This window comes from Coffea eugenioides, unplaced genomic scaffold (genome assembly GCF_003713205.1).
Source record: "Coffea eugenioides isolate CCC68of unplaced genomic scaffold, Ceug_1.0 ScVebR1_173;HRSCAF=691, whole genome shotgun sequence".
Lineage (NCBI taxonomy): Eukaryota > Viridiplantae > Streptophyta > Magnoliopsida > Gentianales > Rubiaceae > Coffea > Coffea eugenioides.
This window is the reverse complement of record NW_020862163.1, coordinates 37,324-64,854: the sequence shown is the minus strand read 5'-3', so window position 1 is coordinate 64,854 and position 27,531 is coordinate 37,324. Positions and strand designations below refer to the sequence as shown.

Here is a 27,531-nt window from a genome sequence, read left to right as displayed (position 1 = left end):
CAATTACTCACTCTAATGGACTTACCAAATACCTTTACCTGTTGGGTTAGGTAGTTGAGAAAGTGTAGGGAAGTGTTCCTAAAAACTAGGAGAAAATATAGGAGAAAGTGTAGGAGAGTGTTCCTAAAATCTAGGAAGAGAATATAGGAGAGTTTCCTAAAGTGGATGAGAGAATATAGGAGAGTTTCCTAAAGTGGATGAGAGAATATAGGAAAGGTCCTAAAAATGGATGAGAGAATTTTAGGTGAGTTTCCTAAAAATGGATGAGAGAATTTAGGAAAGTTTCCAAAAAAATGGATGAGAGAGTTTAGGAAAATTTCCTAAAAATGGATGAGAGAATTTAGGAAAGTTTCCAAAAAAATGGATGAGAGAATTTAGGAAAGTTTCCTAAAAATAGATGAGAGACTTTAAGAAAGTTTCCAAAAAAAATGGATGAGAGAGTTTAGGAAAGTTTCCTAAAAAATGGATGAGAGAATTTAGGAAAGTTTCCAAAAAAAAATGGATGAGAGAGTTTGGGAAAGTTTCCTAAAAAGGTAGGAGAGAGAGTGTCCAAGTGAGTACAAAGAAACCCTAGCCGCAAGTAGACATCCTAGCCGCAAGTAGAAAACCCTAGCCGCAAGGATAACCCTAGCAAGATAAGGAAACCCTAGCAGCCGTCACGTTATTGTTCTTGCTGCCCAAGCGACAACCAACTAACGAGACAGATTTGGGAGCAACGTTGAAACACCAACAACCAGAATTTTTTATGCAACAAACGACTCAAACGCAAGAAACAAGTTGTGGACAGAAATTATCAACAAACTAGACACAACACAAAGGAGATAACACACCAACAGATTTTTGTGTTCGGATGAACAGTGGTATGAACAGTGACGTTTTTTTTTTTTTTTTAAAACAAGGCAGCGGAGAAATAAGGAAAACTAGGACAAGACTACGGATATAACGGAAGATACCTCCACCAAAGCTCTGAAGCCAACTGATACGTTCCTCGATCAACACGTTTCGAGACACGTAGCACGTTTGCCCAAGGATCTAGCGAGGATGTCCAACGCTTGGAATTGCGGGATCTAGAACCAAACGGACGACACGATTTGATTCAAGACGGTAGACGACACTCCGATGAAGGTGAATACTCCAGGGGAATAGGTCGGTAGAACAATCTAGGACAGGACGCAAGACTGCTCAAAACCCTTGCCAAAGCAAGTAAAGGCGAATCTCTCTCTCAAGAAGAATCGAAAATATGCAAAACTTTATTGATAAAACGTCTACCCTAAAACCTTACAAAGCAAGCCTATTTATAGGCTAAAGTGACTGAAACCCTAAAGGGACTAGGAAAGGGAAAAGTCGGCCCATGGTCTTGGGACAAGATGGGCCGGCCCATGCTCTTACTTAAACACTAATCAATTGCTAAATAACTACTAAGGCCTAAGACCCTATTCGGCCAACTCATTTGGAGGCCCACTTGAGTCTTCATGGGCTTGGGTCATGGTGTAGATAACTCGATTAAAATCCTTCAAGCCTTCAATATCTCTATGGACTCCATGTTGGTTTTGGACAATTCGAACAAGGGCTTGGAGGGATTCTTTGAAGAGCTTGGCTCGTGCACGTGTGACTGGGCCCAATGGAACTCGGACTGGGTCATTACTTGGGCTAAGGTCCGTGCACACATCAGTCCCCTCCACTTGAGCAGGATTTGTCCTCAAATCTGGATGGAAATGAATGACATGAACAAGGGTTGGTATCATGGCTCCAGTGGCTCCTCTTGTTCGTATCAACTTACCTTTAAAACAAGAGAGAGAGAGCTATTGGTCACCTTAACTTTCCAAACAACTTCACCAATCACCTCAAAATCACTAAGTGGAGGAGTTTTATGGAGCAATTACAAATTTAACCGGTTGAAGTTGGAGATTGAGCAAGGTTGGAGACCAAAATTGTGGAGAGTTTTCTTTCCTTTGTGCTTGAAAGGAGTCGGCCAAGAAGAAGAGAAAATGGTGAATTTTTTGGTTAGTTTTTGATTTATTTGGTCAATGGTAAGAATAGGAATAGTGGTCTTACTTCAAGACCAATCCAATGGTGACACTTGTCACCTTTTATTAACTATCTACCTAACTTGTCTCTCTCATATCCATCCAAATTGCAACCTCTACTTATCTCTTAACACCCGGTAAATTAACTCCAGTATTCAAAACTTAATCTAGTTGGCCGAATTTTTCCGAACTTTTCACACCAGTGGGTCCCACGTCCGGTATACGCTCTTAATTCCTCAAAATCCATTCGATACTAGAAAAATCATCTAAAAATTATATATGCTCCTTAAAATTATCTAGAAAATTTTTCTAATCACGAAAATGCAGAAAACAAGCCATAAAAATACGAGAAACCTAGAAAATGAAAATTATGGGTTCTCACAGTTATCCTCTATTAGCCAAGATTCACTTGCTCTAGTACCAATTTGTCAAGAACTCAAGTTCTTGAGTTTGGCAGAGATGCAGTTAACAAGAAACAAGAAATGAAAAGAGAGGGAGATTGAGGACGAGAGAGAGAGAGAGAGAGAGAGAGAGAGAGAGAGTAGAGATAGAAGACAAAAATATAGAGTTGTCTTATTCCTCAAGCCTTTTCAGTACATTTCATTTGAGTTACATATGTTCAGCTACAGTTTCATTGGCCAACTGAATCTCAATATCTTCTAACCAACTCTTCTAGCGGTTACTAAGTTCTAGTTATTCTATTTTTTTTCGCTATAATATCCTTCTAGACTTGACACGTTTTCACCACTAGGCCCAAACTTGTCTTGTGCTTATGTAATGCTTTTAAATACATTTGTTCAAATCCTACAAATAACTCTCTTTTCTATTTTATCAACTAACTTTGCTATTTTAATATTATTCTTTTAGACATCCCTTTAAAAACTTATTCACTTTTTCTTTATAAATTTGTTGTCCTTATTCTATTCTAAAAGTTGATGATTCACCAAATTACATGATACTAAAGTCCTCACAACAAAAATCAATATCAATAAAATTTTATACATGAAATTTTGTGAATAAAATATCATAAAAAATCAAGTACAAATGTATTTGATATATATATATATAAACCATCTTCACAAACTAACCATCTAATGCATAGTGAAAAGACATGATATGTTTGTACATTATCATAAGTAAACTTATTTAGAAAACTCATATATTTAAAAAAAATTTAAAGTTTACTCTTTAAATTTATTTTTTCCTAACCCTAGAAGTATTTAATTATCTTATAGTTTATCCAAAATTAATAAACATTTGCTGTAACATAGTGTATTAATGTTTGTAGAATATATTTGTATTAAAAAATCATTGAATACGATATTTTAATCAAAAATTAATATTTTAATAATTTACCGGTTCAACCACACTATTTTAATTGTATGGTTGTATTAGTAACTTGTTGACCCACCATTTTCATTGGTTTCTTGTCCTAGCCGTATTTAATAACTATGACTAGGAGTTTAAACAAGTCAAATTAAATAGAAATCCTTTGCATTCACCGTTGATTGAGATGACCAAAAATCGAGCTCAATTAACTTAACTTTATCGCGCATAAGTATCCATTTCATGTGAGTGTAGCTAAGCTCTAAGACAAGTGCAAAATTTTACACTTTGAGAAAGTTTAACAAAGATTAAATGCTATTCATGTTTAGCTTGTGATGATTAGTGAACCTAAGTTCAAGCAAGCTCCTATGCTCTCTACTAGTACTCTCGTGAATCCACACCTTTAAATGCAATAAAATCTATCTTTTGTTTTCAATTTTGATACCGTCTTTTATGAATATTTTCCCCCTTATTAACAATAATAATAAATCTACAAAATCCCTCCTAGCGTCTTATCTCTGCTCCCAACGGCCAACACAGACACAACACAAGCGTCGGTGGCACGTGCGGCGAGTCATGTTCACACGAGCGAACCCATTCTAGTTACACTGCATATCTCGTTGGCCTGATTGATGCTCCCCACTTTTAATTCCCACCCAGCACCAGTAGAAGAATCACCAGCGCAGCCATCATCACTCATTCACTCCCTCACTCATTTCTTGCCCCCAAATCTACACACACAACACACACTGGCCTCGCTCCAGTTCCCAGACCGATTGAGACATTGAAGATAGATAAAGCTAGAAAAAGGGGCTCTGTATTTTGTCCTTTGTTTTTGTTTTTGTTTTTGTTTTTTAGCTATTTAACTTGGAGAGGACTTTACAGCTCAACCTCACTCTCTCTAACTCTGCACTTTGAATCGAGGAGAAGATTTCACCCTTTTTCTGGGTTTTTTTCAGCTTCATTTTTTAGGCCCAGATCAAATCTACCCATTTCCAGGTATAGTGCGTTTGCTTAATTGACTCTCTTTTTTTTTTTTTCTTTGGTTTTTGAGTTTATATTAGTAGTAGTTTGTGAATTAACAGTAACTTGCATTGATTGTGGTGGTGTTCTTTAGTTTTTTTTCGAGGGTTTGAGTTAGAGTAATAGTGAGGTTGAATAAGGGTAAATTAATGAGCTGAGTTGGTCGTACTTTTTGCATCAAAGGTTGTAATTTTGCTGATATTACATTTTTTTTAAATTTTAGTAAAAATGTTTTCGTTTCTAGTACTACCTTTTTTCCTTAATAGAGTCTGATGAAGTTCTACATTTGAGCTATTGGTTGGTTGGCGCTTGAGGTATTAGATGAATACTCTGAACAGAGCCCATTGGGGTGCTGATTTTGAACTGTGGTGTAGGTTAATTTCTCATGGAATGTAGTCTATTTTGACACAAGGCAAACTAACCATGTTAGTTAAAGGACATGATTTCCCACAGAAAGCGGGCGAATTGTAAGCTTAGCATCCATTTCAGGAGTGTCTTTAATTATGTACTTTGGAAAGGTGCTTATAGTTTTGGATTGTTATCAGATTGTTTTATGCATTTCTTTTTCTTAATTAGAATGACAGTCTATACTATTTTGGGATGTGGTAGTTCATATAGTTGGATTTGAACGGAATTTTTAATTCTTGGGGGATGAGATAAGTTATAGGATATTCTCAGTTTCAGAAATTTGGGTGCTTCTAGGCTTTTGATAAAGAAGAGTTACAATTTACATGGAAGAGAATATCTAGTAGTCTGTGATGATATGACTGTAATGTGTATTGAGTTAAAGGTCATACTCAAATTACTAGTCAAACAACTTTACATATGTGAATAAGGAGTTACTTGTTCGACCTCAATCTCGAGGACACTTCAGGAGCACATAAAAATAGGGGTATGTTTAGGTTTTCAGAGAATGAACAAAACTAAGGATGTTCTGGAGCGTAATCAATGAACTCATCTATCTTGTCTGGAAATGTTTCACTCTAAATGTTCGGTGTTAACATTCATGTTGCACTTATAAAGGAGTGCAAGAAATTATACACCTCATCACTTGTAGGGCTACATCTCGATAGATGATGCTCACCAATACAGATCTTGCAGTAATATCAATGTACATGGTTTTGACATGCAAATTTGCACCTAAAGCTTAATTTTCTTAACTCCCAATTCTTGTGCAATAAATTTCAGTTTGGCATGTACAGGGTTGTAATTTTGAAAGTAAGATTGAAGCTATAGTATCTCTAGTTTTTCCTCAACAACAGGATAATTGCAGAAGAGCCATGTTAGTCACTTAGTGTTTCATAGATGAGGAACCAATTGTTATTATTTCTTTATTTGCTATCTTGTTAGTATTTAAGATAGTTGGCAGCCAATCTAACCATTTGTATCTGATATTATAAATGCCTCAGCTCAGCTTGTACTGCATTTCACAAACGAGGATAATACGCATGTAATTTGACTTGACAACGACTTCCAGGATTTAAAAGATGGTAGATTCTGCCACATGTTAATAATTGCTGTTGGTAGATTAATTGCATTCATTTAATAAATAATTTGTTTACCTCCCCAATAAGTCGAGCTTGAAGATGAAGTGGTAACTAAGCATCTATAGATGGTGTTGGATCTTGATATTTGGCACATCAGTAGATTCTTTATGAGTCTATTTACTAATTTGACGTGCCATTAAGAAGGCTGGAGAGTGTATTCAAAAAATGGGAGTCTTTGGATGGTTGTTTTGATGGCAGTTTTGTGGGTTTGTCCTGTGAAAGAGTAGGTCTTTTGAGGTTAAAGATTTGTCTATGACTTCTTCAAAACGCTAATCTGTTTCTTGTTTAATATTGGGGTAAGCGTTGATGCCGACTTATGTAGATCCTTTGACTGATTTTATGTGACTCAAAATCAAGTCGTAAACATTGTCCCAGTTTGCTGAATGTATTTTTATTATCCTGTTAAGGTTATAATACAATAAAGAATACATGTTAGTTTTATCAGTTTTAGTTTAAGATTTTCATATATCTATTGAATAAATTTTTGGGGCTTGTAGACATGGTTATCATTGCTTAAAATCTAATGCTTTTCCCTTTTCTCCAGGGACTTCTTTTTGGTGGCCGGTTTGCAGATCGATAAACTTGATAGCTATATGTCTGCGAGAGACTTGATACTGTCTGGTACATTAGATGATTTGTCATAACATTATTATGCTTGACCAGTGCCACAATGAGCAGTCTCTTTGGGAATTTTCAGTGGCCGTTGCTTCAATGCATTCTACTACTTTGCACATTGGCAAAGGAAATTCGGACACTTAGTCCTGATGGTGAGTAATGGTTCTTGTGAATAGGAAGGTGTCTATGCTGATGTATCATCATTTTACTTAAGGATATTCAAAGAAGAAAAAAAGTTGAAAGTCTAGAGCTGTTGTGGATGCCTCAATTTACCTAGCTGGTTCATGAATATATTTTTCATCCTAATCTGATGGGACTTTTTATCAATTACCAGGATATAGTTTTGTTTTCAACTTTTAAGGTTACCATGTGAACATTCTGGACCCTAACTAGCATACAGTACCATGTGCTATTGAGAGCTTGCAGTTATGATTGACAACATCATGCATGCTGACCAGCTAAGGAATGGAAACAAAATGATATGGTCCTTTCAACACATGTTTTGTGATTTGTAGGTCAAGCGCTCGTCAATTTTAGAACAGCCATTCTTAGTTCGGATGGTGTTATCCAGCAGTGGAGACCAGAGGATCCTGATCCATGTGGGTGGAAAGGAGTAAAATGTGATCCAAAATCCAAGAGAGTGATATCCTTGTGAGTTTTTATTCTAGCCTCTAATTTTTTCTAAAATTCAATGATGAACTTATTACTTTTGTACCAGTAAAGTCATTGATCCTAAAATCACCTGGGAAGACGTGTGTATATGTCTGGATGTGAATGGTTTCCTAATTAACTACCACTAGGACAGTATCACATGTTTGCTTGTATCTTGGTCTTTAACGTCCTTTACCTGCTGTAATCCTGTAACCTTATTATCCTTTCGCATGTCCTTTCTTTTGATCTTTTAAGAGAGTTTTTTGAAAGTGATTGTTTTAAAAGCCTGAAGATGGGTCTTTGCCAGAAGATTTGTAGGTTAATAAAATATGTAGTAGTTTTTTTTTTTCTTTTGGCTTTGGTTGCTGTCAGTCAAACCTTATCTCTCTTCCGATCTCTGTCAGAGAGCTACATCAAGCGGGAAGTGGTGATAAATCAATCTAAATTTTATATGTGGTTGTTATATTTCTTCATTTCACCATACAATCCTCAGCCACACAAATTCTGGATTCACTACTAATCATGTCAATGCTGAATCTGTAGCTGATGTCCAGACCTTTCTTAAGTGTAAGCTAAATGTTGAGAATCTGTTTGTGTTGACTGAAATAAATGTATGAACTTTTTTAATGGTATCTGAAATATTAGTGGAACAATGATTCTTATTGTGTAATAGGTAGCTTTTCTTATAGCTATTGATAAGTGATAATTTTTTACTTCACTGTCTTTGTCTTTCACTTGGTTTTAGTTTTTCTTTGACTTCTGTAGTCCAATGTATGCTCATTTGGTCTAGTCTATTGCTGATTGCTTGCATAATCATGGTTTTGCATTTATCCCCATCCTTGTCCAGGAGTCTCCCTGGTCATAAGTTGAGTGGATCTATCTCACCAGATATTGGGAAGCTAGACCAATTACAATTTCTGTATGTATCTTATTCTCTCTCTATCTTTCTCATTTTTTTAAAATTTATTTTTATTTATCAGCATGCTTATCGTTACTTGTGCAATGCTAAGACGAAATATTTCTTTGTAGAGCTCTTCATGACAACAACTTTTATGGGACAATTCCTTCAGACATAGGAAATTGCACCTATTTGGGATCATTGTAAGTTGATGATTAATTTTTAAATATAATTATTTGCTTTGCTGTTACCAGTTCTCTTTCTCCTCATCATCATTATAAGAATGCTTGACCTAGTTATTAGCTGATGCGACAAAATAGTTGAAATCATGGATGCTTACTGTGACAAGCTATTGGATGGATGACCTAGATGTTTTTCCAGATTTTCTAGTGATCCCATGGTCTAAGAGAGTTTAAATGCTTGAGTCGTTAATTAACTTAGTGTGATTGATTTCTGGCTGTGGACTAACCTTTCATTGGACTGTTTTAGTTAAATTGCCGTGGGTGGATCTGCATATCTGGCTGTGAACCTAACCTCTGTTTCCTTCATATTGTACATGAAGCACATTTTCCCTTGAAAGAGTTGTACTAATATTGGAGAATATTAGTATGACATTTTGTCTGTTTTCTTCTCTCTGAACGTCTTTCTTTTTGTGTCTTACTGCAACTGAGGTTTGCTATACATTTTTATCTTCTATGTAACTTAGCCAAAAGTCATTTGTTTGCTATCAGGAGTGATGTAATTGTAGGGTTCTCAGACTATCATATTTCCCTGTAATGGGATATCATGGAGCTATTTATCTTGGCTTAATAGGCGATGAGAAAATCATGCCCCATGAATGTGTCTATTTTATACCTCACTGAACTTTGCAAGTGCATCTGGGGTTGTGAGCTAATGAAGACTGAAACTGATGAGAACTGAAGTTGGGAGCACAAAGTTACATTGCAAATAATATGAGAAATTTCTAATGAAAATCGCTGCAAATCATTGATCTCTGATAGTTTGGTAAGAGGACAAATCTTTAAAATCAATTTCTCTGTTTATTAATTTAGAATCTCCTCTGGCCTAGTTTTTGGATTTTCTCTTGGTTTTAACTAACTATTTCTTGATAGTTCCTGGCTTGATGCAGCTTCTCCTTCTGTTGTGTGATAAGTCCTACATTGTCCTGCTTTTTTTGACATGCCCACCCAACCCTTACAAACATTTATGACCATAGAAACAAGAATTGCAATGGAGAACTTGTCTGTTCAACTCTAGAAGGCATTTTCTTTAGCTTCAAGTCAGATTCACAAGTTTTTCTTATTCTATCTTTGTGTGCAGGTTTTTGCAGGGTAATTACTTGAGTGGATTGATTCCCAGTGAATTAGGAAATATTTCTGAGCTAGAAAATCTGTGAGTTACTATCTAATCCTTCTAATTGTAACATTTTAATGTTGTATTCATTTCTTGTTTTATGCTTAATTTTCTTCCTTGCCTCAGATGGTTTCCCAAAAAGTATAGTTCTTTTTTTTCCTTTGATCCCAACTTCAACTTGAAAGTTTGCTAGCTTGGTTGAACACGTGTGATTTTGGTGGTTGAAGGAGGTTGGCCTATCTTTTGCTAAACACTTTATAATAAAATTTCTTCCTTTATCTTAGTGTACACTAGCTTGATAAACCTTGATTTTATTGCCTCCTGTTTCTACTTGGAACTATTATGTTCATTTGTGAAACCTACTCAGTGAAAATGCTGATGTTTGGCAAAACTACTCAGTGAAAATGCCAATGTTTGGCAAAACTATAGCTAAGTTTCTTTTTAATCCTTTTGAGCAGTACAAGCCCATCACAAAGAAATTAAAATGTAGAAGATGAATTGCTATAGTTTTTGGATATGCTATGTGAAACATTATTGGAAGATATTTGCCATATATTTGTCAAGATGGAAATAAGCCATATGCCATGGAACAAGGGACAATAAAATAAGAGATTTTAATGAATGTTAAGGGTTTATTACTATATGAAAAAATGGGTTGAAAATTTTAAAAGTCGTTGAACGAGTGATTAGCATGTTGCAGCCAGCTATCGTAGGATACTCTTACACATGATATGATTATGTTCAGACTATGCATCTGTCCGTATTTGCCACTATTGTCAACAACTCTCATTTCTGTTTTCATTAGTGGTTTGAATGGTGTTGCTTAATTACATGAAATATTTGTTAAAAAGGCATATGAATTCTCGATTGCCATTGTGTCAAACTCAGGACTTGTAGCATAGAAGATTTTGCATGTGTGCATGTGAACTGATGGTGTCTTAACGGATGATGAAAGACTTGGTGTGCTGTGGTAGAAAATTCTTGTATGCATTCCTCCACTGGTGGACTCCCTCTTGCCTAGAATGAAGGGGAAAAAAATATTAGCCTCAAAAAACAGAACCAACGTGCCTTGAAAATTTTAAAAAATGCAGGCTAACACTTCAAAGTTGCATAACCAATGAAGTGAAGCAAGTATGGAACTAAGTTACATCCTTAAGGATGATGTTATCTGTAGGCTGCTAGTTTCATAAAAATTGGAAAGTTCAAAAGATAACGTCTATATAGAAATCTAAATTTTTGAAATGCTAGAACCAGGATCTTGATTGAATTATTTATCTGAAGACTGAAGAAGACTAGCAGGTTAATTGCTTCTATTTGATGACTGCAATGAATATCACTTGTGCGCCCACATTTGAATTCACTGAGTAGCTTATGTCATTTTGCTCCAAAACTGAATTATTGGGTGAAAGCTATAATCAATGAAACTTCCTCTTTCCAATATGTCAGCAATTCACCAGGTATCTGAGGAGTTGGCAGTTGTTTTTGCTGTAGCGACTGACAAATTCTTGTTGTCCAGTTTAGAATTTGGTTTGTAGGGCGAGGGAACTGGAATGCTTCTTGGTCATAAATTTGGGATACCAATATCATGTAGACTTTGTTGATCACAGACTTAACACTTGTGCATAGTCTTTCTCCTCGGCCTCACAAGCGAAAAATGAGATTGAGAATTTGAGAGCAGGTGTATATCCTAAATCATTGAGTGGATTTGTGAGATAGGTTCATAAACAAAACTAGTAGATTTCGACTTAAGTGGAAAGTTCAAATATTGTTTTAACTCAATAAATCAAAGGAATCTTCAGCCCTTTGGATATTTTTCTGCTTTAAAAATGTTTAGGGGAGCGCCATGTTTTTCAAAAGCAATCATCTTTATTTTTCTGAAGTTTCTATTTCATTATATGTGCAAACTTATTCACTGCCTTTAATATCCGTAAACATGAGTGCTGAAATAAATGAGAGATAAAATGTTTAAACTATTAAAGCGCCTCTTGCTATCTGCATATGGAAAAGTTTTATTAGACAATAGAAATGGACTTTTTTTCAGCTTCGGCAAACAGATATCAGTTGGATGCTAACTGGCAAATATGGTGTTTCCTACTTGTTCAAGAATCTGAGAGTTTTCTTATTGAGAACTTGTTGAAAATTTTTATTTTTATTTTTTTTTATAAAAATCTTAAATATCTGCCACTAATGTTAGATGATATCTTTTGAGACATCGTGCATTGACTACATTGACATAAACAATTCATGTGACCTGGTGTACAACCCATGTATAATGCAAATTTATATGCTGATACTGCAGGGATCTCTCAAGCAACTCCCTTAGTGGAAGCATTCCACCATCACTGGGAAAGCTAAACAAGCTCGTACTTTTGTGAGTACTCTCTGTGGATCTTGATCAGCTCTGAATAGTTTCTTCATGTCTAGCATTGACGTATAATTTCTTTCAATATGTGTAGCAATGTGTCGACCAATTTCCTGGTTGGGCAAATTCCATCTGATGGTCGTCTTACTGCCTTCAGTAATAATTCGTAAGCGCTAAACTTATTAATTCTTGAGTTGGACAATTAGGAATACTATGTGCTTTCAGATTTAGTTTGAAATCTGTCGTTTGATTTACCCGTTCCTCTTCCCATTTGTTACTGGAACTTCTTTGACTGACTTGGTTTTAAGTATTAACTAGCTTCTGTATGGGAGTTTGTGTCTTTTTTCAACTTTTATGTATCTTTTATTGTAACATATATATCTAGCTTGTTTTTATACCTACTGAAAATCACTCTATAAACAATTCTGAAAGTACTATTATCCAACAAATTTGTAGTTTCTGTTAGCAAAAACAACGAATGGAAATCATGTGCTCAACATTGCTTCATTTGACATGCAGAGTCAAAGAAAATTGAAAACAAGAATACAGTGTTTGCTTTTTGGTGATTTCCTATATTCTTCAGTATATTTTGACTTATCCCCACCTTGTCTTGTACTTATCTCATCTGAATGTTATAGCTGATAACTTGTCCTGATTGTTGAATGATAGTGTCATTGAGGATTATGTCTGATGACAATAGCTAAGGATTATTCGTTAATTTCAACAATATAGGAACTATCCCATAGCTGCACTAACATCTTTTTGGTTTCAAATATGTGCCTGAAAATCTGTTAGAAGCTTGTTCATTTAAATAAGATGTTAATTTGAAATTTTGCTTTGCAGCTTTGTTGGAAATCGTGATTTGTGTGGTCAACAGATCAACAAAGTATGTAAAGGTGCTGGTTCTCGACCATTTCCCGGAAGTCCAGTTTCTCGTAAGTTATCAGTTATAAGATATTCACCAAATTTTTTTCTATTCCTTTTTTTGTTGCCTATTGTTTTTCTTCCCATGTCTTTGGTAATTTTCTTCCTTCACAACCCGTTTTGGTGCAAAACCTTAATTAAGTGGTGGACTGGAACGGAGTAGAAAATGTTTCAGAAAAAAGGCTGCTTACTGTATAACGATGTTCATAGGGTAGCAACTATTGCATTCTCCATCTCTTACACCACCTAAAACTGCAAGATTCATCTTTTCATACCACCTATCAATCTCTTCAAAGTCTATAAGGCTTGTTAACATCAGGCATCCCAAGTGCCCTCATCTTCAAAACAATGTCTAGCTTTGGCTGATGTTTCAAATAGTCCATACAATTGACACGTAATGTGAATTGTTTTTGACAAAAATGGGGAGATTTTTATTATCATGCACCAGAGGAGTGCAGCTCAAAAAAAAAAAAAAAACAAAAAAAGGCTCTATCTTCCTGTGCCACAATGAGCTTCATCTTAGCAATCTCCGTATACTCTGTCAATAAGAGTGCTTAGCTTTATCCAAAAGTAGAGTTCATTCCACAATAATGTATATAGCAGCACTAGATTTTTGTACTCCACTAAAAACCATAGGCATCCAGTGTGTGTGTGTGTGTGTGTGTTTTTTTTAAAAAAAAAAAATTAAACATGTTCTCTTTTACATGAGTACTTAAAGCCCTTCCTCAGAGGAAATGCTGCCTCTTCATTATGCATAAACAGAGAACTCTTGGGATATCTCATATCAAGTCGTGTGACATTACTGGATGGTTTCTATTTCCAAGACTTGCACTTCTACCTGAGAATTTGTTCTCTGTTTCTCTCATCCTCATCCTCCAATATCTTATAACTTTTTTTTTCTTTTCTTCTTTTTGGAATGCATCTGCACATGAAATAAGCTGCTCGTGAGCAACTAAAGCTAGACTAGGTCAAAAGCTTTACGCTGTTCAGCTGCAGCCAAGTTCGATGGAATTTGCAGCTATTCGAGTAAATATATGAGCCAAGGTCAAGTACTTGGGTGGTAAAGCTCCAAGTTGAGTTTTGTATCTGTAATAGAGTAACCAGCTTCTGAAAGCATATTTACTACATTATAGCAAGGCTTGATGTATTCCACTCAAGCTCAAGTGGCTCAAATGATAGTGGAGCTTATGCTTGCCAAGCTTTAGCTCATTCATTAATTAGCATGCTTTGTCTCAGTCAAAGTTTGAGTACATATCGTTTAGTTGAGCTTGAGCTTGATGAGTGCAATGCTTGTCTCAGCACAGCTCATTTGCATCCCTAGTGGGGAAGTAGAGGCAGGAGGACGAGTATATGGATGTAAAGATTATTTGCATCATGTCTATGTTTATTCAGGAGTGCCTGCGTAGTTTTTGAAACATGTACAGGCACTGACACCTGCAGTGCCAGGACCTGGTAAAAATGTGTACACGTGAAGAACACTAGTATTGCAGTTCCTCTTGTTGGGAAACTTGCATATCGCCATCAAATATAAGTGTTGCTGCTTGTTTCACCATGATATTCCTATCTTGTAAATCTATCTTTGAACATCCTATCATAGTTCAAAAATCATTTTGAGGGCTAAATTTTAGTGTTTAATTCTTTTACCATGATTGTGTTGATGTGCTGTTGTGGATGTTTGTGAATAGACTAAGACTTATAGTTTGGATTACATATAACCTTGGATTAGTTACATTTTTACCTTGATGTAAACCTTTGACCCAAAAAACATGATTTCCATTGGATATGTTCTTCTTTCAGCATTTGAAGAATTTGTTTCAAATTCACTTGAATAACCTATTGGAAGTATGTCCCTTGCAGTTTTATTGTTATTTAAACCAGCTCAACAGAAATAGTCAGGCTAATATGATTTTAGATGCATTTGTTTATGGTGACATGCTTTTGCATTTTTATCTTGCTTGATTACTCCCTCTTTATTCCTGTTGTCCTGACAAATTTCTCTTGGTATTTTAGCTGATAACCAAGCTAAGAAGAAATATTCTGGCCGACTGCTTATAAGTGCCTCTGCTACTATTGGTGCATTGCTTCTGGTGGCATTGATGTGTTTCTGGGGGTGTTTCTTGTATAAAAGGCTTGGGAAAACAGATGGAAAAAACCTTGCTATGGTTGTCGGTGGAGGTGCTGATCTAAATATCTGTCCATAGCTTACGGTGTTTATGTGCTTTTATGCATAGTTATTTGCTTCTTGGTGCTATTGAATTCAATTACTAAAATACAAATCTTTTTGTTGTCCCAGGAGCATCAATTGTGATGTTTCATGGAGACTTGCCTTATTCTTCCAAGGATATAATTAAAAAATTAGAGACTTTGAATGAAGAACACATCATTGGTTCTGGGGGCTTTGGAACTGTCTACAGACTTGCAATGGATGATGGCAATGTGTTTGCATTGAAAAGAATATTAAAGTTGAATGAGGGGTTTGATCGATTCTTTGAAAGAGAGCTTGAAATTCTTGGAAGTATCAAACATCGATATCTTGTCAATCTGCGAGGATATTGCAATTCTCCAACATCAAAGCTATTGATATATGATTTCCTTCCTGGAGGCAGCCTAGATGAAGTTCTCCATGGTAAGCTGAAATGTTGTTTCTGCTACTGTTTGTTGCTCGCCTTGCTCTCCTTGTGGAGAGGTAGAAATACGTGCTTTTTTTGCATAAACATTTGAAAGTGATGCTATAGGGGAGACATGGATTATTTGGTTGTATGAGACTTAATTTGATGGAAGGTGTTCCTATCAGAAAAATTCTTTAGGTTATAGTTATATCCCCAGTTAGTTGCTAAATTCATGACCTTATTATCTTTGACATAATTGCTTATATGGCGTCTGTAATGAAGATCACTGTTATTGTCTTGCTTGCAGTAAGCATCACCTGAAACAAGATATATGGGTTATGGGATTTAGAAATAAAAGTTGTGGAAAAAATGCATCAATATTAATTTTAGTGTTTCTTGCTTTTGAATCTATGGCTGGAGGTGTACTGGAATCTTGCTTCCTTGAATGAACTGAAATCCCAATCCTAAAGTAAACAAAATTCTGGAAATTTTATTTAAGACATCGTGGAAATGGTCACCATACACAAAAAATCGTAGACAATCTACTGGTGTTTAACTGAAGCTATTCGATGATTGCAGTGTTGTGTATTTGAGAAGCATAAATAGCCCAATTGTCAGATATCATCGTAGAACTGCTTCTCACTCCCCATATTCCCCTTTCTTGCTCTTTGCTCCCAAACCACCAAGTTCCCGTTCCATAGTCTTCAGAATTAAAAGAAAATAGGATTTGGTTCTGCAAGCAGTATGTGTTAAATAATTTCATCTGAAAGGTCTCTTCCAGGTCCAGGCGATCAACTCTTGATCCTTGGGGGCATGAATCACTGTTTCTGAATCTCTCCTTGATGGGGAGATTTTATGTTTTAAGGAAAAAAAAATGCTAGTACAAAGAGATGGAAACAGAAATTTACAGACAAGTTTCTCAGCTCAGCAATTGAAAGTCCATAAAGAAACAGATTTAGCCCCTGTAAAGCATTGCCTATGTTTCTGTATGTTTAGGCGATTCATATTGAAACTTACAGGTGGAATGCATTAACTATGTCAAAGTATTTGCACTCTATGAAGTAAAGGGTGAGGCATAAATGGTAATGTGTTCCCCTTGCCTATTGTTTTTGCCTGTATTCTAAGCCAACTGTGTACCTAAGAATGCAAGAAGCAGATATGCTTACTTTATGCCAAAGGTACAAGTACTTTTCAGACTTAATGTCCATGCTCATGTTTCACAAAACATTGAGAATCAAAACCCTACTGTATCTTTTTTTTTTCCTCTTGTTCTTTTTTCTTCTGTTTAAAGGTTGTTTTCACCCTTCCTTTTTGTTAGATGATTTTATATTTTCTATTCTTATTGGAAAGTTATACAAGTATTCTTTATTCCTGGATTGCATCAATGTACTTTTCCACTTGTACAGAAAAGTCTGAGCAACTGGATTGGGATGCAAGGCTCAATATAATCATGGGTGCAGCAAAAGGCCTTGCTTATTTGCATCATGATTGCGCTCCTCGAATTATCCACCGTGACATAAAATCTAGCAACATTTTGCTTGACGCCAGTTTCGAGGCGCGTGTTGCTGACTTTGGATTGGCCAAACTACTGGAGGATGAGGAATCCCATATAACAACTATTGTAGCCGGTACATTTGGGTATTTGGCCCCAGGTAAGGGAGACATCCTTTTTCCGTCTGGTTTATTGCATTCAGGAGGGCTAATTTGACTGTTCTCTGGCTTCAAATCCATTGTTGAATTCAGTTTATTAGAGCAACTCATACGGTCATATATGTTTGTTCTTTCTCCATGTGACTTGAGTGCTTTGAGACATGTACAGAATGGATTATGTTATGGCTTTTTTTATACGATCTGTGTTTAATAACGGCCACTGAAGAATTCTTCTCTCTGGTTATTCAAGTATAGACAAGTGTAAAGGAAAAGTACTTTTGTCCTACTTCAACCCCTCCACCTGAAAAGACATTAATAAGCATGAAAAATGTTTAGGAGATTGTCTCAGATAATCTTCAATTTTGTCTCTTTATGTATTTTATTGTTTGTGTGTAATGCATTATGTTGGCTCTGCTTGATTTATCCACCCAAAAATACAAATATATGTATGCACACTCACGTTTTGAATCTGGAACTGTTTTTTTCCCCTGTTTCATTTGTTTCCTGTCTACTTGTTTTTTTGCATGTTAAAAGCCTGTTGTATCCTTTACCAATGACAGCCACTGAAATGGTTCTCCTTTGTGCATCTTCTCGAATCAATTACATCCCCAATTCCATAAGTCTTAAAATCAATAGGGGTATGATACAGAAAACCCTATGGCCTATCGAACCTATATATTGCCTCATGGTTTTCAAACATACAAAAAGACCACCTTATGGTATAGGTTAAAGTGAAAATGTTAAATTTTCTGTTATAGTTGATGGGGCCAATACTGAAAAATTTGACCTGAATCTATTGGTCATCTGAGTGCTGAAATGATTTAATTATTAGAACTGAAAAGAAGGCTCCTTTTTAGATGAGAGAGAGACAGAGAGAGAGAGAGAGAGAGAGAGTATTGCAAGCCCTCCCACCCTGGTTAACTCGCTGCCCCTTCCTCGTCTTAGCTGGGCTTCCTCTCCACTTACCGCCCCTTGCTTTCGAGCAAGCTGGCCATCGTTCTTTTTCTCCCCCCTTCATAACTTCCATCATTGCCTTCCCACTGGTCTGCAAAGCTTTTGGCTTTGTCGGCTTTCAAAGTTTTAGTTGTTTTGGCTGAAAGATTGGATTTCTTCTTTTCCCTTTTCAAGTGTTAGATGTTGAGAGCTTCTTTGCAGTGAATCATGGTGCTGAAGACAAGCTTTGGTGTTGACATGGAGGTTTGGGCTGAAATGTATAGCTGATAGCTTTGAAAATATGAAGCTTCTGATGCAAATTGGCTGAGGGAAATCGAGAGAAGTAAAACTTAAAACACATTTTCTGTTTCATAATGGAACAGGTTTTGCTGATCCCTTGTTTCCCAATGAAATTTTATCTGTTCAAATTTTCTTAAAAGTGGCTGGTTTAGAGTTTGTGGTTGAGGCAACAGTGGTAATATTGGTGGTGGTGGGGATGTGTGAATAATGTACACTATCTGGAGATGTTTGTGTGTTTAGAGTGGAGTACCTGGAGGTATTACCATGGATGGTAGGAAAAAAGGGGTCAAGGATGGGACAGTGGCATGGTGAAGAATGTCGAGTGGGTTAGGTGGAACTGGGATTTAGGTATTTTAGTTTCAGTTTCTCATGTAGAATCTAAGTGCATCTCTTTGAATCAGTAATTTCCTTGTGTGCATTTCTGGAACAATTGTGAATGACCAGTTAACTTGCAGTAGATGGCATATTCTTGAGAACTGCAGCCATGACTCACCTTGCCAGAGGAGGGAGGCAGTGGTTGGGTGAAGAAATAAATAAAATGGTGGACCTGACATTTTGATCATGTCAATGGAAAAATTCTTGGCATTTTTGTGTTGACTTTTAAACTTATGGAAACCTAACATTTTCACTTAGTCCATATTACAAAAGGGTCTTTTATAGATTTGAAAACCATAAGAAGTAATGTGTAGGTCTGATCTATCTCAGGGGATTCTGTGTGATTTGCCCAAAAATTAGAGAACTGATATGAATATTAGAATGAGTTGTTTAAGATCTTATTTTCATCTTGGTCGCATGAAAAAGCTGTTGATTGCCTCTGTATTTTCCCCTTTTCCTTCTTTTTGATGAAGATAAACATTGCCCTCGGATTCAGACTTGCTAAAATCTGATTTTGACTTTATGAACAGAATACATGCAGAGTGGTAGAGCTACAGAGAAGACTGATGTTTATAGTTTTGGGGTTCTGGTGCTTGAAGTTGTAAGTGGAAAGCGGCCTACTGATGCCTCCTTTATTGAGAAAGGGCTAAACATTGTTGGCTGGGTATGTCTGCTTTCTTCTTTTGATTCTATTGCACTGGATGACAAATTAAATATATTAAAGTTCCTGCCTTGGTATTTCAAATCAAGTTGTATGAGCAAACAGTATATCAGACCCTAGTGCAATGGTCTACATTCTTAGCTTCACGAATTACTTGATTGTGCTTAACAAGTTTTCGATTATTTTGTCTGCAATGCTTTCTAACATGTATGTAGTGTCTTTTACAGAATATCATTTTATTTCAGATTTGTCGATTTTCATTCAGTATGGTTGCTTGTTGAATGTATCTTGTTGCTCTATGTTTGAAGGCAAAAGTTGTTATATATATATATATATATGGATTGTCAATAAGTACCTTAAAACTTGTTAACCGTGTAAACTAAGAAAAATGGAGAGAAAAAATACTTTTCTTCTATTTCACTTTGGACTACACAATATACAAATATATATATACACAAGTAGATACTATAATCATACTATTACCTAATTAATATATGATACTATAATCATATGATACCTAATTAATATATGATACTATAATCAAATCTTTCCTAATATTTATATTATCAAATCTTTCCATAATATCAGATCACATATCTTCAACACTCCCCCTCAAGCTGGTGAATATAGATCTTCCATTCCCAGCTTGGCAACACTTTCATGAAACATGTTGCTACACAGTCCCTTTGTCATCACATCTGCAAGTTGAAGTCCTGTCGGAACATATGGAGTACAAATCAGTCCACTTTCTAGCTTCTCTTTAATAAAGTGCCTGTCTATCTCTATGTGCTTCGTCCGATCATGTTGCACTGGGTTGTGAGCTATACTTATAGCAGATTTGTTATCACAATATAGCTTCATCGGTTTGCTCCATTGAATCCTCAAGTCTTCTAGGATAATTTTAACCCACAATAATTCACATACCCCTGCTGCCATAGCCCTGAACTCTGCTTCAGCACTTGACCTTGCTACCACACTTTGTTTCTTGCTTCTCCAGGATATTAAGTTTCCTCCAAGAAATGTACAATATCCTGAAGTTGATCGCCTGTCAACTGGAGACCCTGCAAAGTCTGCATCTGTGTAAACTGCCAGATCAATTTCAGGACCCTTTTTGAATAAAATTCCCTTCCCTGGATGTGCCTTTAAGTAATGAAGCACTCGATAAACTGCTTGTAGATGAACTGCTCTAGGATCATGCATAAACTGACTAATAACACTGACTGAGTAAGCTATATCTGGCCTAGTATGTGCGAGATAAATGAGTTTCCCAACAAGTCTTTGGTACATCTCTCTGTCCACAGCTGTATCTCCATGAGCCTCACTTAATTTGTGATTCTGCTCAATGGGAGTTCCAACTGGTTTGCTTGCTGTCATGCCTGTTTCCTTGAGCAGGTCCATAACATACTTCTGTTGAGAAATAAAAATTCCCTGCCTTGATCGAGCCACTTCAATTCCTAGAAAATACTTCAATTTTCCTAAATCCTTTATTTCAAATTCCTTGGCTAGGCGCCACTTCAAAGTTTTCTTCTCTACTTCATCGTTTCCTGTCACTATGATATCATCTACGTATACAATCAAAACAGTAACTCCCCCCAAGGCTGAATGCTTGATGAACAGGGTATGATCTCCTTGACTTTGCTTGTAACCATTAGCTATCATTACCTTGGCAAATCGTCCAAACCAAGCACGTGGGGATTGTTTCAGCCCATATAATGCCTTTTTTAACCGACAAACCTTGTTCTTGTCAACCCCACTGAATCCCGGTGGAATGCTCATATAAATCTCCTCTTCTAACTCTCCATGAAGAAAAGCATTCTTCACATCGTATTGCTGTAATTCCCAATCAAAATTAACAGCCAAGGATAGCAGAATTCTCACTGTATTCATCTTTGCTACTGGAGCAAATGTTTCCCGATAATCTACTCCATATGTCTGTGTGTATCCTTTCGCGACTAACCTTGCCTTGTAGCGTTCTAGGGACCCATCTGCTTTAAACTTTACTGCATACACCCATTTACAGCCCACTACTTTCTTGTTCTTTGGTAAATCAACTAATTCCCAGGTCCCATTCTTCTCTAATGCATCCATTTCTACTTCCATAGCAAGTCTCCATTCTTTCTTTGATAATGCTTCAGACAATGAGCTAGGAATAGAGACTGTATTTAAGGTGGAAAGGAAGCTTTGATGGCTCGGGGAAAACTTCTCAAAAGACACAAAGTGAGACAATGGATATAGGGGTCTTTTGGTGCATTCTCGGGGTTTTTTCCTTACAGCAATAGGTAGATGTAGGTCCTGGTCAGGGCTAAGAGGCTCAGGACAAGGTGATTTAGAGCTGGAAGAATGGTCGGTCGGTGGTGTAGAATTCAGATTTGATTCACTCATTGTTACCTCATTCCCGGAGCTTGGTTTAGAGGATTGTTCTTGCCTTGTAACCACGATGGGATCTCCTTTCCTTGTATACACTTGGTCAAACCGGAACCAGTCATAGATTTTACGGTCTTCCTTTTTTTCTTCTACCACATCAGATTGAAGAATTGACTCTTGGAATTCAGATTTGGATGACTCAGATGTGGTCAACTCTAAGGAGGGAAATTTTAACTCCTTATCTTCAAGTGTATCTAACTCCCCCTGAAGATAAGGAGTGATGAAATAGGGCTTATTTTCAACAAATGTAACATCTGCCGAGACATAGAGTTTTCTAGTAGGTGGATGATAACATTTGTAACCCTTTTGAGTAGATGAGTACCCCACGAAGACACACTTAAGAGCACGAGGATCTAACTTCCCACGGTTATGACTATGGACATGAACAAAGGAAGTACATCCAAAAACTCGAGTGAGATTAAAGGAAGATCGAATATCGGGGTAAAATTTGGATAGGTTCTCTAGTGGACTTTGAAACCCCAAGACCTTGGAAGGAATTCTATTTATGACATAAGCTGATGTGAGTACAGCTTCTCCCCAATATGCTTTTGGCACACTTTGTTCAAACAGTAAGGCTCTAGTGCACTCAAGAAGATGTCGGTTTTTCCGTTCTGCCACTCCATTTTGTTGTGGAGTGGCAATACAGGATGATTCATGTATGATTCCTTCTTTTTGGAAAAACTGACTCAAGGTTTGATTGAAATAATCACGAGCATTATCTGAACGAAAGTGTTTTATCTTGGTGCCAAATTGATTTTGAATCATTGCATGAAAAACAGGGAAAATATAACTCAAATTAGACTTATTTTTGAGTAAATAGATCCAAGAGACTCTTGTGCAGTCATCGATAAATGTGACAAACCACTTAGACCCTGAGATGTTTGGAATAGTTGATGGCCCCCAAATATCACTATGGATTAAAAAGAAAGGAGAAGACGATCGTTTATTACTGATAGGAAATGGGACACGAGTGTGTTTAGCATACTCGCAAATATCACAATGAAAAGACTGAACATCAAATCCCTTGAACAAGGAAGGAAACATTATTTTTAATGCAGAAAAAGACACATGACCTAGACGTCTATGATGTAACCAGATGACATCTTTATTGGAGGGTGAAGACAATGTGGACAGGGCAGATTTACTAAATTCTGGTTGACTTGATGTATCCAAGTAATAGAGTCCATCATGCTCCTTAGCTAGTCCAATCCTCTTCCCCGAGCCCCGGTCCTGAAAGTCACAATAGGATTCATCAAATATAACAGAGCCAGCTAGATCCTTGGCAAGTTTTTTTACAGAAACCAAATTTGTAGATAATCGAGGAACATGAAGAACATTTTTAAGAATCAAATTTGGAGTAACTTGGACATCTCCGATACCTGCCACAGTGGTTGTAGTACCATCTGCAACAACAATCTTTCTATTGCTAGGACAGGGATTATAGGTTTTGAATTTATTTGAAATATGAGTCATATGGTCCGTAGCACCAGAGTCAAGAATCCAGACATTCCTAAGCTCATTGCCTAAAACACTAAATGCAAAAGAGACTAGAGCCTTACCTGAAAGTGTCAATGAACACATACCCGGATTCCTTGATTGAGAATTGTTAGTTGCTGGGTTGTCAACTGTCTCTAACATACTTTTAAGCTTCTCAATTTCCTCCATACTAAACCCTCCAATCACTTGAGTTGGATCTTGAACCGACATATGAGCCTGCCTTTGCTGGCCACCTTTTTGTCCCCATTCACGAGTGGGTGGTTTCCCATGTAGTTTCCAGCATTGATCTATGGTGTGTCGTGGTTTCTTGCAGTATGTGCACCACAACTCCTCGCGATTCTTTTGCCCACTTGTTTGATTGGTCTTGTCCGCAGCAACCTTGTTCAGTACCAACCGCTGAGATTTGGAACTTAAAAGGGCTGAATTTTCTATTGAAGGTAGCTCTAACATAATACCCCTGCGACTTTCTTCTCCACGTACTTGGGATATTGCTTCTGTTAAAGAAGGAAACTCTGGCCTGCCCAGAATTTGAATTCGTACAAGATCGAATTCAGAGTTTAGGCCAGCCAAAAAATCATAAACTCGATCCCTTTCTATGAACTTCTTGATAAACACTGCACATTTGCTACAGTTCAAATCAAGTGCCCTGTAATAATCCAGTTCCTGCCACTGGTTTTGCAGAAAATTGGCATACTCCGTCACTGTTTTTGTCCCTTGTTTTGCTCCAGTTGTCTTTGTCTTGATGTCATAGATAAGAGCTGCATCATTAACCTTGGAATATGTCTGATGAAGGGCATCCCAAATTGCCTTTGCTGTAGGAAGAAACATACATGTATCGCTGATTTCAGGAATCATGGAATTCCATAACCAAGACATGATCATTGAATCCTCTTGTTCCCATGCTTCAAACCCCGCCGTTTCACTATCCGGTGCTATTTCCAATAGATGACTCAACTTTCCTTTTCCTTTCAGGAATGTTCGAACCAATTGAGACCACTTCAAATAATTTTTTCCATTTAGTCTATATGCTGCCTGGATGTTTTGAAGCTCTGTTGTGTTCCGTGTACTTTGTTCTTCTTCCATAGTTGAAGACAATTGCCGCGTTGAGGATGTAGCATCCGCCATGATTGAATAGGAGGGGGGAAAAAAAAATGTATAGTAACAGGAACAGCAATGAAGGCTGGAGAGAATAAGAAAGGAACCAGCAATTAAGGCTGGAATTGACAAGAAGCAAAGGTGGTATTTTTCCCAGAACCCTAGACGGGCTCTGATACCATGTAAACTAAGAAAAATGGAGAGAAAAAATACTTTTCTTCTATTTCACTTTGGACTACACAATATACAAATATATATATACACAAGTAGATACTATAATCATATGATACTATAATCATACTATTACCTAATTAATATATGATACTATAATCATATGATACCTAATTAATATATGATACTATAATCAAATCTTTCCTAATATTTATATTATCAAATCTTTCCATAATATCAGATCACATATCTTCAACAAACCGTCTAGTTCTGGCCTCCAGTAATGGAACTGCTATGGTTCAGTTGTTCTTTTGTCTTCACCAAAAGATGCGTCTGGCATTTTATTTATGTTTATTTATTTGATTATTTACTTATTATTCATTCTTTTTTGCTTTAGCCATATCTTTGTGCTGTTTGTGAACATTCTTTGTAGTTAGCATGAGACAGTTAAAAAAATTGCCACATAATTGATGTTTGCTGATTATAGTGCGCATATAACCTGCATATGAGTGGGATTTGTTTTACGATGTACATGAAACTTTCTTCTTTGTATATTTGAAAAGGAGATTTTGGAAGTTTGAGCTAAATGCATTGGATACTGATATAAGTATTTCTAAGCAAACTGTCGACTCTTAAATTTATTTTTAGATACTATTCTATGGAAATTTAAATGCTCAGTAACATTAAAGGGCACCATCATGTACCAGGAAGAAGTGGTTGTTTATTCCCTGGTGAAATTTAGAATCAATTCACTCTAGAGATTATGAAGCTTGGGTGCCTGAATTAAATTACAACTTGTTTATGACCTCATCCAGTGACTAAGAAACATAAGCATGGCAACCAGCACATATGTACGTTGAGTTAAAAATTCGAGTTCTCTCAAGGTACCAGCACTATTCTATGGAATTTAGAGTCTGTGAGATGGAAGATGCTTTTTGAAGGACTTTCTTTTCCTAAATTTGGTGCTTGGTTCTCTTTGCTGTTTTTATTTGTTGACCACGAGGGCTACTGAATATTTCAGCAACGTTGCATATACAGAAAGGATTTGGAAGGCATGATCATATAACAGAAACCTTAGCGTTAAGATATGACTTCGTAACTGGATGATGTATAAATTGTAGGAAGCTTTTTTTGGTTTTAATTGGTGCTTTTCTGGTTAAGCAAAGAGTTTACTACTACACCAATTGTATAAAATATTTGTATTCTGATTATTCCTTTTCAAACTCCGTAATGTGATGGTTACTTTACTGGGCCGAAATCCTGCCAACCAGGGTCCTTAGATTGTCTGTTTGCATGAATTTGACATTATTGCATTTTGGGATGTGTTCTTGCAGTTAAATTTTCTTATATCTGAGAATAGACAACGTGAGATAGTGGATCCACACTGTGAAGGAGTTCAGGCAGAAACCTTTGATGCCCTGCTAGCAGTTGCCATTCAATGTGTGTCCTGTGTCCCTGAGGATCGGCCTACCATGCATAGGGTAGTTCAAATACTTGAATCTGAGGTCATGACCCCATGCCCGAGTGACTTCTATGATTCAGCCTCAGAATGAAAGCAATTTTGACAAGAAAGGGCAAAGATTCGTGTTGGATGCCATACTTCTGCCACCTTAGACAACCAAACACAGGAGTGAAGAAAGGATGAACAAGGGGTTGAGAATGTGCAGTACTTGAAAGCGTTTTTATTGTTTTCTGCAGCTTCATGATAGCAAATACTCAGGTATGTGACGCAAGAGTAAATGGTTCATCATCACTGTGCGAATTGTGCCTTTTCTTCTCCATTTGGAATCCCAATTTAGATCTGGGGCCTTCTCATCTCTTTTTCTCTACACAATTTCCTCCCTTTGTTTCTTTTTTCTTTTCTTTAATTTATGTAATCCCCTATAATTATTTGTATATGAAATGATTTAACTTCATGTCAACTCAGATAGAGGATCCTTGTAATGCCAATTTTTTTTGTAATATATCTTTTTATGGTTTGTGAACCAACTGATTTCAAGTCATTTTTTACTTTGTTCTCTGGGATTTCGATGTGAACATGATTTGGGGCCAGTGGATTTGCCACGCGCAACTGGATGGAATAATATTTTGCATAGGCACAACAAATGTAAACTTCAAAGCAACAATTTTAGATATTTAAGTCAACAATATGCAAAAATACAATAAGATATGTCATTCATTTTTCTTTATCAGCATACGTCAATATAAGGTATGTCATTCATTGAGATATTGTTTATAATACTTAATTTCATTCATTCAATTTTAGATTAACTCATCCCCCACCGGTACTCCCCATACAAATTTGCCAAATTGCAGCAGTACGTCTACTCGTTTTTTTTTTCTCTCTTTCTTAAAATTTCTATTGGGTCTATTTATTTTTAAGTAAAATAATAATACTTTGCCCTCAAATTTTGTGATAAGTTACTTTTTACCCCCTTTAATTTTTGTTTTTTGTTTTTTTATAAAATGTATCCTATTACTTAACTTTCCTTGTGATTAATAATAATGTAATATTAGTAAACAATTAGGAGCAAGTTAGCCTTTGAATAGCAACTAATCAAGTTTGCCTTTGTGCAAGTGTCTATAACAACCTAAATTGTACCTAACTTACCATGTCAATACACATACTTACATTTATTGACCTTCTGCATTTGTATACATCCTCAAATAAGTTCCACTCTTACACAAAAAAAAAAAAAAAAAAAAAAAACTGAAACTATCTTAACAAGTGCCTTCGGGACAATCATTAGCCAAACCCATTAAAAAATCTAAGAAAACTGACAGCAAACTGTAAGATTGACTTGGATTAAAAAAAAATGTAGGTTTATTAGTTAAAACAAACACAAGTTGCCATAACTTTTTAATGCGTCATTGCCAACTCCATTGAGATTTTTTTACGATGATGTTCTTGCTCATACATTCATCATATGACATTGAAAAAGAATTTGTTCTAGAAAATTATGTTAATTTAACAATTAGTGCATTTGATCAAATGAAGGATCATAAAATACAGTTTCGTATCCTTTGCATTGTTAGGAAATAAAATGAATAGAGAGTCTAATATTTATATTTGTTTTATACTTTGTCTTT

The 27,531-nt window shown here is 36.3% G+C and overlaps 1 protein-coding gene and 1 long non-coding RNA gene across 2 annotated transcripts; one reads left to right on the top strand and one right to left on the bottom strand.

The window, feature by feature from the left end:
- Positions 1–3,985: 3,985 nt before the first annotated feature.
- LOC113755788 (LRR receptor-like serine/threonine-protein kinase FEI 1) lies at positions 3,986–26,430 on the top strand. The gene is made up of 14 exons (XM_027299693.1): positions 3,986–4,352; positions 6,468–6,690; positions 7,054–7,189; positions 8,037–8,108; positions 8,219–8,290; positions 9,408–9,479; positions 11,740–11,811; positions 11,897–11,968; positions 12,646–12,737; positions 14,737–14,901; positions 15,020–15,352; positions 16,742–16,987; positions 19,124–19,257; positions 25,776–26,430. The coding sequence occupies exons 2-14, from the start codon at positions 6,594–6,596 to the stop codon at positions 25,992–25,994; spliced, it is 1,782 nt and encodes a 593-aa protein (XP_027155494.1). The 5' UTR covers positions 3,986–4,352; positions 6,468–6,593; the 3' UTR covers positions 25,995–26,430.
- Positions 22,596–23,280, bottom strand: LOC113755789. Its single transcript, XR_003465739.1, has 2 exons — positions 23,238–23,280; positions 22,596–22,908 (listed from the first exon to the last, which is right to left on the bottom strand). It is a non-coding gene; the product is annotated as an uncharacterized LOC113755789 (long non-coding RNA).
- Positions 26,431–27,531: the final 1,101 nt, after the last annotated feature.